Consider the following 10,496-nt stretch of genomic DNA (forward strand, 5'->3'; position numbering starts at 1 on the left):
CAACGCCTCTCTCTGTCTCTCGCAAGAAAAGTTGACCCACACAACAAAGTAAAGCTATTTTTCGGCTACGAGCCGACAGGGACCCCGCCGTATTAGTCAGAGGTCCCTTTACTACAGTTCGGAGTCGCGGACCTTCAGTAATAGTAATAAATCACACAGCAATAGTACATTCACATTGTTGTAAAAAGCATGATAATATATTAAGTAATCCAAAGTATTCAGAATACGTTAATGTCATTGAGTAACGGAATACGTTACTGTTACAGGAAAAATGATTCTATGTTTCTTTACCTTCTTTTAAATGTACAATGATGCCTTTTGTCTGCCCTTTGCCTATGGTTAGATTAGTTTAGAATTATCTTTTTAGACTTTCCCAGCAAACACATCTTGTTTCTGGGACATATTGTTTTAGATTGTTTTATCTTCCCTAGCTCTCTGCTGACGAGACTAGCACCATATATGGAGTTGTTTTGTTTTATCTGTTTATTATTTGTTATCCTGTTCTCACTGTCTCTGTGCTCTGTGCCTATAAAAATTACCAAGCCACTGTGCATGGTGTGAGTTGTCCTTAGCAGCTCACCCGTGTACACGTTTGATAAAGAAAGTAACTTTGTCTCATTGTGTCTTTATTTCTCCTGGGTTTTTTACAGAGTTTTCCCCCAACATTTCTTGGTCCTTCGACAGCCGGATCACCTCCATCGTGTCCCATCTCCGTGACCAGTCCACGTTGTTTGCCTGTCGACAGCCCACACACCAGGTGTGTGGAAAAAGACCAAGAGCGTTAAATTCGGGTCTTGGCCAACGTCTTAGAAAGCGACCCACGGTGGTGGGGCCCGATCGAGGTGGACCAGACCCGGCGACACCGACCAGGTAGATACAGACACACTGACACAATCTTGCGTAAAAGCGTACTTTAAATTCAGGGAATTTAAAATAGCGAAAGTAGCTCGTCGCGACTGGAAGCTCCCCACCTCTGTGGGTTTAAAGTAGCTCGTCGGCTGGTAGCTTGGAGCTCGTCGACTGGAAGCTCCCCACTTCTGTGGGTTAGGTTTGGAGCTCTGGGTAGCTCCCCCAGCTGGGTCTAGACAGGGTCTAGGGAATAAGTAGCTCGTCTACAGAAAGACTGGCAGCTCCCCTTATGATAAGGGTTCCGATCGCGCGAATAGGTGTGAATGTGAATGTGTGTGTGCATTGTTTTAATTAACGGAGCAAGCTGACTTTTCACGGTCCGATAAGAGACTGAGCTGCTCCTACTGTGTTTTTCTTTTACTGCTATTCACTGACGTGCTGGTGAGTTGAGAGAACGGTCGAGTTCCGTCTCGTAAAGTTCACACCGCTTTTGGAAATAGTCCGAAAGTAGAAGGGCGTGTGAGCAACCACTCTCGTCTCTAATACCAGCGAAGGTGATAGCAGCTGTATTGTGTATATATTACTTAAACAAAAATAAGTAAATACATAAATAAGATGGGTAATCAAGCAAGTGAAATTAAAACTCACTCCTGCTGACGAGCAGTGGTGAGAAAAGAAAAGTCCAGACGCCGGACAAAAACAGTGTCTGTAAACAGAGATTTAAGAAAACAAAATATAAACAGTCAGAAGAACAGAATCCAACTGCCAGTTTAGTAAAACCAGAAGACGAGACACTGTGCAGTTCCCACAATCCTTTTAGTAAACCATCACTCATTCCTGCAGCCGCATCTGCAGCACCACCCATATCAGGAAGAACATAATAATCCCTTATTAGGTGAAAACTAGAGATCACAGTAGTTTGAAGTAGTTTAAAAGGGTTGAAAACAGACCCCACTGAGTAGATATAAATATAAAAAGTACGAAATAAAGATAAACAAAGGGAAAATTACAGTAGAAATGATCTTTAGAGTATTTGAATTTAATAATAGCAAGGATAACAACCTGTAAAGTGATATTAACAATGAAACACAGTTGGCATGATGACCATGCCCAGCATGTATAAAATGAATATAAAGCAAATAATTCACACGAAAATATTTTAATAAAATAAATAAGGTATATTAAGGCTGTGTCATTGTTCAGCCAAGGACAGTGTGTGAAAAGGTAACTGTCTCCACCCTGGGAAAAGGATGATTCTGCAGGTCATCTGAAGCCCTTGATGGATACAAAATAAAATATAAATAATATATTATAATAGAACTGCCTGGTCCGCCATGCAACAGAGAGAACAAATGTGACCGCAGATTGGATGAATTCTAAATTATCTGTTTGCTGAATAAGATGATCCTAACTAACAAATTGGCTCAGGAGTAGTATAATGGTACACACTGATAAAATATTATAATATGCTATTGCTGTTATATAAGACAAAGGGTATAATATTAACAATGACATAATATTAATATGAAGAGGCACCTTAATCGGTTATGATGTAAGGTGGATAACTGTTAAGCAGTAGTCTGCATCAAGCTTAAGGTTTGCTGAAACTCAGTGTAATGACATGTGAGATGAAGACAATACAGAGAATAACTAAACTAATGAAGTGCATAGAGGCACTTGACCAGCTTGAAACCTATCATCCTAGAATGACACATTGCTGAGATATAGAGCACACCTATAATAACAACCAATAAGCAAAACCCTGTAGACAACAGCTAAAACTACAGGATTGAGAAGCTGAATTAAATATGTAGACACTGCTAAGCTGATGAGCATGTTCCACATTTTCTTTTCTTTTTATTTATTTGTTTCTTTTAGAGCAGAAGCTGCTGTAACACACCCAAAGAAAGACTGTAGGTCTGACCAACCGTCTCAGTCGTGGGCAAAAAGATGTCGGTCAATAAAATTCTAAAAGATAATTTATTGACGAAAAATATATCAAGAGATAAAAGATAAAACAGTCCAGTGTCCCACTTATGACTTGTATAAAAACACACAGTCCCAAGGCCAGAGCCAGCTATGCCACACAGCCAAGTTGCACCCCACATGTTGCCTTTAACAGGGTTAGAAGTTGTCCTTGGAGACCCACCACCCTGCAAGCATATAGTCAGTGGTCACTCAAGCCTCTGCAACCCAGCTGCCTTTAGGCTGTGGCATATAATAGGCCCTGGCCTGCACAGAGAGACAAAACGACACACTTAATATAAAATTCATAGGGCAAAACCCATCCATCCCAAACATATCTGATTTCATCACATTACATACCTGCACAGAGAGACAAAACAACACAGCAGTGTTTGTAGTGTGGGCTATAAGTAGACCAGTGTATCAGTGCAATCAAGTACACCTGCCTCTAATTAGTCCAACCCCATTCCAGCCATTGGCTCACCAAAAATGTGACACACACAAAACCACTCCCAACCCAGTGCAACTTCACACAATAATATGGAGCTGAATTAACACAGGCACATTAGTCTACCATGTTACAAGCTGCATGCTATTAAAAGCCAACATATGCAGACTTCTGCCTTGTTCGGGTGGCAGCATTTTTCTTTTTCTTTTGTGTCCTGACACGTTTATGTTTTTGTTTTTCTTTGATTATTTTGTTGGTTTTGGAAACGAATTTAAACGAACTTGTGACCATACTTGAGAATCACAGTGACACATAGTGATTAGGCATATGATTGAAAAATGCCTAGGTTTAGAGCTGTGAGCTATGAGCTGTGAGCAATGCAAAGTTAAATATATATATTTGTATAAATGGGAAACAACACAAACTTGAAAGTTTGAAATGTGTGAGATCCATGCATTGTTTGAAGAACTAGAAATTATCTAAAACTGCCTTAAGTGAAAATGTAGAGTTGCATCTATTCTCCCAAACAAAAAAACAAAAAACAAAAAAAGGGAGAAGCATTCTGTAACTTAAAAATAAGGCTGACTGTTGACAACAGACTAAAACACTAATTCGCAGGTGGCTATCAGGAACAGAGAGGCGAGGCAAAGTCACAAACACCAAGGCCGCAGATAGCCACGCAGAAACAGCAGATAACATAGAGACAACGCCTGCTAGAACCGTGGAGAGGAAGGTCACTTCACACGAGATTGTTGCGCATGTGAAATACACAAAGATAAACAAATAACCATTTATATAGACAGCCAGTATGTTTTCTCTGCTGTGCATCATTTTGCAAAAAATTTGGCATAACAGAGGAATGATTACACCAACTGGAAAACCGGTTCACCATGCCAACCTCTTACAACGCCTACTGACTCTTTCATTACTACAGGCAACAAGTTTGCTGACAGAGCAGCAAAATAGGCGGCACAACAGACAAACATCACATTGATGGCAGTAAACACACATCAGATTCCACTGGATGTGTTGAAAAATGAACAAAAGCAGCAAGCACAGCAGAGCAGGCAAAATGGCTAAAACACGGTGCAGTTCTGACAAACGACTTAATGATGTGTTATGGCAAGCTAGTGTTGCCAAAATTCCTCCACAAAATGGCGGCATTAGTGACTCATGGCTGTACGCATTTGTCAACGGGGGGACTGACCAGTATTGTCAACTCTCATTTCTACACTGTAAATTCTACACTGTAAATTTTGAAACCTCAGCAAAACAATTTGTCAGAACGTGCATGACGTGTCAAAAATGTAATGCTCAGGGAAACCTGAGACCACACAATCCATATGGATTTTATTGAACTAAATGAATGCCAAGGGTAAAAATACACCCTAGTGGTTATAGATGTATTCTCAAAGTGGCCAGAAATCTACCCAGTGAAAAAGGCAGATACAATTTCAGTAGCAAAATGTATGTCTAAGTTGTAGGAAAATAAAGAGATGATTGTAAATGACGAAGAATGTAATGATGTCTATCAAGTGTCTTGCAGATCACAGCCCGGTGACTGGGTTCTGATCAAAGTGCTCCAAAGGAAAAACTGGAGCTTGCAAAATTGCAGAACGACCATCCTGGATCCATCAGAGTCACTGCAGGCGAGTCAGTGAAGCCATCTAAACACAGCTGACGGCAGGCTTGCCCACTTGTTGTGATCTCGCCCGGTGGAGGGGTCAGCTTTCCTGGCCGGGGGGTCTACTCGCGACAGGAGGGTGTGTCCCGTCGTCATGAGGTGGTGGCTCTTAACAACTGCAGCGGCCCTGACCATGGCCGGGCTCCTCACCTTTGCTTCCGTGAGGGACAATAAGTCACGCTATATGAAGAAAAGGCAGACACTGTATGACAAAGGAAAGTACACCAAGTTTCCCCATGGCTATGCCACTAATTTCTGGTGGCAGTTTATGAACACTACAGCTTACTTGAATAATAAAACTGACTGCTATGCAAATACATATACACTTTCTGCCCACCGAGGAACGAGAGGAAGTGTATGGACTGTTCACTCAACGAAACCTGTGCCAGTAACACGACGCTGATGGGCCTAAACTGTCGCTCCGACTACAGCTACCGAATGCCACTACAAACAAAGACTCAGTACCAGACAGGATGTGCACGGACGGCACCCAGCAGCAGAGGAACCAGAGTTTTGGCTGACTGGTACTTCCTATGTGGCAACAAGGCTTATCTGTCACTCCCTGAAGGTTGGGGAGGTCTGTGCGCCCTGGTGGAATTATCAGATCACGTTTTCTTCATGCAAAGTGTTGCACATCACCCAAGCAGCCGGCAGAGACGTGAAGTGGACATCGCCTCCCCCAATTCTTTCGGCATTACAGTGGACACTGGAGTGCCGGGAGAGTTTCGCATCTGGGGAGGAGGAGTGAAATTCTTACAGAGCTTGATCCCCGGCATTGGAGTTGCCGAGGTGCGGGATCACGTGGAAATCAACCGATATGCTCTGCTACGACACATCAACTTGACTAAGACCCTGGGAACCGCCTTAGCAGGAGAACAGCAGGCCATCAGAACGATGGTGCTGCAGAACAGACTGACACTAGACCTGCTAACAGCATCACAAGGAGGAGTTTGCAAGCTGATCGGGGAAACATGTTGCACTTTTATCCCTGATGGATACGAAACTGGAGGAGACATTTATGAAGCTTTGCAGAATTTGACCGCTCTGCAAAAATATGTCACTGACCACACACCTGGAGCAGCTACAGCACAAAGCTGGCTGGACTGGCTGTTCAGCGGTTCATGGCTGGCTGCTGTAGCAAAGCCATTTTTCCTTCTAGGTCTCATCATGATAGCACTGCTCATATTAGTGTTGTGTGTGTTGCCATGCCTAAGAGTAATGATTTCACAGATGATAACAACTACAATGACTGCTTATGTTGCCGTGCCTCAAGAAGAACAGCATCCCGTTGCAATTCTGTTAGAGGAGAACTTGTAATAACTGCTAATGAATGACGTGGTGATTAAAAATGACTTGTCAAGTGATCATGCACTGATTAACACATTAGTAGTTTATGCAGGTACAATATAAGGTTTTCATCATTTTAAACATAAGGTTTTCATCCTTTTATTTTTTGAAGTTCTCATCCTTTTATTTTTTGAAGTTTTCATTTTAAATATGAAGTTTTCATCATTTTACATATAAAGTTTTCAATTTAAGGTTTGCATCATTTTAAATATAAGGTTTTCATCCTTGTATTTTTTGAAGTTTTCTTTTTACATATTAGGTTTTCATCATTTTTAAATACAAAGTTTTCATTTTAGTTTTCATCCTTTTATTTTTTGTAGTTTTCGTTTTAAAATATAAGGTTTTTATCCTTTATTTTTGTAGTTTTAGTTTTATTATTTTTTCTTGTTTATTCCACTTGTTATTTCATTTACTATGATTTTCATTTACTATGTTTTTCTTTTTATTATTTTCTTTTGTTTTATTCTTTAGACCAAATGACTTCCATTTCTGCTATGCTGACATTTTGAAAATTAAAAAATTGTTTAAGATACTTAATAAATAACCTTCACAGACAATTGTTGTATACATTTAAAATAAGTTAAAACAGGAGGGAATGTTACAGGAAAAATGATTCTATGTTTCTTTACCTTCTTTTAAATGTACAATGATGCCTTTTATCTGCCCTTTGCCTATGGTTAGATTAGTTTAGAATTATCTTTTTAGACTTTCCCAGCAAACACATCTTGTTTCTGGGACATATTGTTTTAGATTGTTTTATCTTCCCTAGCTCTCTGCTGACGAGACTAGCACCATATATGGAGTTGTTTTGTTTTATCTGTTTATTATTTGTTATCCTGTTCTCACTGTCTCTGTGCTCTGTGCCTATAAAAATTACCAAGCCACTGTGCATGGTGTGAGTTGTCCTTAGCAGCTCACCCGTGTACACGTTTGATAAAGAAAGTAACTTTGTCTCATTGTGTCTTTATTTCTCCTGGGTTTTTTACAGAGTTTTCCCCCAACAGTTACAGAATACATTTTGGGGCATGTACTCTGTATTCTGTAATGGAATACATTTTAAAAGTAACCTTCCCAACACTGATGATAACAGCAAATCCTTATTTGCCTAGTATCATGTTTTATGTTGTTAATACTCCTAGACTGTAGGGGGAGCTAGAGAGCTAGAGAGCGATACCTCGGGGCAGACGGTGATGGCTAAGCTTTGTTTACATGTGAACCACAGCTCGATAAAATACCTTCTCTTCAAGTAATGGTGTCATTCTTGAGAACCCACAACAACATAAAGAAACAAGACATGGTGTCAGAAGCTAGACTTGAAGAAAGGTAACGGACTACAACATAGCAGTAGCGATGGATCAGCTTAGCAGTGAACGTAGTGTAGCTAACTCGCCGAGGGGGAGAAAAGAGACCTAGCGACGTGAGCATGGACGTCTTATGATGGGATTACACTGTGCGATTTTTGGCCCATTCTGAGACGATTTTTCAGTCGTGCGACCGTTTTGGTGATTGGCCCGATTCTGGCCTTCATTGTGCATCGTGTAGTATACGTGGGGTAACGAGAAGCGATTAACACCTCACGACCAGCTCCCGATCATCAATCGCTTGGTTGGGAGGATTTCAAACATCCTCGTGAGCGTCGTGAGGGTGTCACCGCAGCTTCTTACACTGCGCACGCGCAAACATATAAATGTCGGTGAAAAAGACGGAGTAGCACGGCAGTGCAGCGTGTGATCTGGACACAAGCGATGGAGGCACTTGTAGAACTTTGGAAAGCTCATCTGAGCCTTTTCAATGTGGCCTCAGAAAATTATCACGACCACAGTAACCGTGAAAATAGTTGGATGGACATTGCTGCTCAATCACAGCTGACTGATCAATGTTTTTCATTAGCAATTTAGCAAAGTTGATGGTGGCAGTGTGCGTGTCTGTGTGAGTGAAAGACAGAGAGGGAGAGAGAGCGAGAGTGACCTTAATTTTATGGACGCACAGTTTGAGCATTCAGGTCGCATCAGAGCATCGGGCCATATAGTGTGAGACCCTGCATCCTATCAACTTGAGTTGATCCCTGCGAGTCAATCGTACAGTTTGAGCAGGAGCTGAATCGCGCGGCTGAAAAAAATCGCACAGTGTCTGCCCAGCATTAAGCTGGGTTTGTAGCTTAACAAAATTGTACTGAAACATTTGACAGATTTTTGAACGCCGTGTACCACATAAAATAGTTTCGAGGTCAGTAAACACAAACAGAATTCATACATAAGGCACACGGGATTATAAGGGGCACTGTCGATTTTCAGAAAAATCAAAGGATTGATTTTAAGTGTGCCGTATTTTCCAAAATACACAGTAATAACGATGGCCCACTAGCATGCTCTACCAAAAATAGTGCTTTGTTGTGTATCTGATGGACGAAAGCTAAACCAGTTCCACACCACTTAAGTTGCAGCATTTTTACAAACCAATTCTGGTTCATCCGTTTCATTTAGCGATCAACTTTTGCTCTTCTCATTCTGCGTCGCCGCCATGTGCATATGTAAATAAAGGCACTGCGCATGCGCATTTTACCCATATTCTATCACGATATTTCATTTTCCTATCGTTGCCCAACATTACACCGGTATTACCGTGAACGGTATGATATAGCCCAGCCCTACTTGTGGTCGCTGCGGAATGCAACATCCTCCTAAAAATGTCCAGCATATGGGAAAAGATGCAATAATTGTAACAAAAATAACCATTATGCTAGGTGCTGCAAAGCTCAAACCTCGAAACAGAGTACAGTACATACTGTGGATGAAGAAGACACAGAGGAGCTCTATGTAGCGGCAGTGACAGACAATAAGACAGGTGAAAAGGACTGGATAATGACACTCAAAGTGAATGACACACTCATGAAAGTCAAGCTGGATACTGGAGCTCAAGTGAATGTGATATCAGAAGCAGAGTTCAAGAAAATCCGACCTATCCCTAAAATACATCCAACAAAGGTTAAAGTGAGTGGATACTCAGGTGCAGAAATACCTGTGAAAGGAAAATGCATGGTTAAAATGACACAAAGACAAGGAGCACACACTAACATTCATTGCGGTGCCCATGAATGTGCAGCCTATACTAGGGTTACATGCCTGTGAGAGTCTGAACCTAGTGAAAAGAATGCTCGTTGTGGAAACGGATGATGACATGGACTATAATGAGTTGATGAAGGAATATGGTGACCTATTTCAGGGACTTGGTTGCCTTGCTGGAGAACACACAATCAGAGTCGATGAAAGTGTAAGACCAGCCATTCATCCATGCCGCAAAGTACCATTTGCTCTACAAAAGCCACTGAAAGCCAGGTTGGACAGGATGGAAAACCTGGAAGTGATTGAAAAGATCGATGAACCAACGGAGTGGGTGAGTTCTCTTGTTATTGTGGAGAAAAAGACTGGAAAGCTCAGAATTTGCATGGATCCTAGAGATCTGAATAGAGCAATAAATAGAGAACATTTCAACCTACAAGAGAAGAGATAATGTCACAGTTTGCAAAAGCGAAGTACTTTAGCAAGCTAGACGCTTCATCAGGATTTTGGCAACTGAAGCTGGACGAAGCAAGTTCAAAACTTGGCAGGTACAGATTCCGGCGACTGCCATTTGGCATTGCTTCAGCACCTGAGGTGTATCACAAGACAATACACATGATCTATGAACACCTGGAAGGAGTTGACACGTCAATGGATGACATCATTGTGTGGGGTAGCACAAAAGCTGAACATGACATGAGACTGAGAAATGTTCTTGAAGCAACCAGAAAAGCCAATCTGAAGCTGAACAAAGAGAAATGTCAGCTTGGGGCGAAGGAACTGACATTCGTTGGAGATATCCTGAGCAGTGAAGGCATCAGACCAGATCCTCAAAAGGTGTCTGCAATTGAAAACATGCTGAAGCCCCAATGCAAGAAAGATGTGCAGGGATTTAATGACATGATAAACTACATGGGAAAATTCATACCGAATCTCTCGGGGAAAAAATGGCACCACTGAGACAGCTAACTGAAAAGAGAATTGCATGGGAGTGGAATCATGAACATGAGAAAGCATGGCGTGACTTGAAAGATCTGCTTACAAAGGAACCAGTTCTGAAGTTTTATGATCCAATGAGACCTATTAAGATCTCATCAGATGCATCAGAGAGTGGGCTTGGAGCTGTTCTTCTGCAGAGGTATGA

The 10,496-nt window shown here is 41.4% G+C and overlaps 1 protein-coding gene across 2 annotated transcripts; it reads left to right on the forward strand.

Annotated features, from left to right (window-relative positions):
- Nucleotides 1-4,215: 4,215 nt before the first annotated feature.
- On the forward strand, nucleotides 4,216-7,298 carry LOC146705337 (syncytin-A-like). Of its 2 annotated transcripts, XM_085462990.1 has the most exons (3): nucleotides 4,216-6,345; nucleotides 6,381-6,485; nucleotides 6,553-7,298. In XM_085462990.1, the coding sequence occupies exon 1, from the start codon at nucleotides 5,304-5,306 to the stop codon at nucleotides 6,261-6,263; it is 960 nt and encodes a 319-aa protein (XP_085319116.1). In that variant the 5' UTR covers nucleotides 4,216-5,303; the 3' UTR covers nucleotides 6,264-6,345; nucleotides 6,381-6,485; nucleotides 6,553-7,298. The 2 variants fall into 2 exon arrangements, with proteins under 2 accessions (XP_085319116.1, XP_085319115.1); XM_085462989.1 differs by having other exon boundaries at nucleotides 6,381-7,298.
- Nucleotides 7,299-10,496: the final 3,198 nt, after the last annotated feature.

The sequence above is a fragment of the Copadichromis virginalis genome, linkage group LG7, assembly GCF_057382275.1.
Source record: "Copadichromis virginalis isolate Kocher_CV1m ecotype Utaka linkage group LG7, C_Virginalis_male_GT1.1, whole genome shotgun sequence".
Lineage (NCBI taxonomy): Eukaryota > Metazoa > Chordata > Actinopteri > Cichliformes > Cichlidae > Copadichromis > Copadichromis virginalis.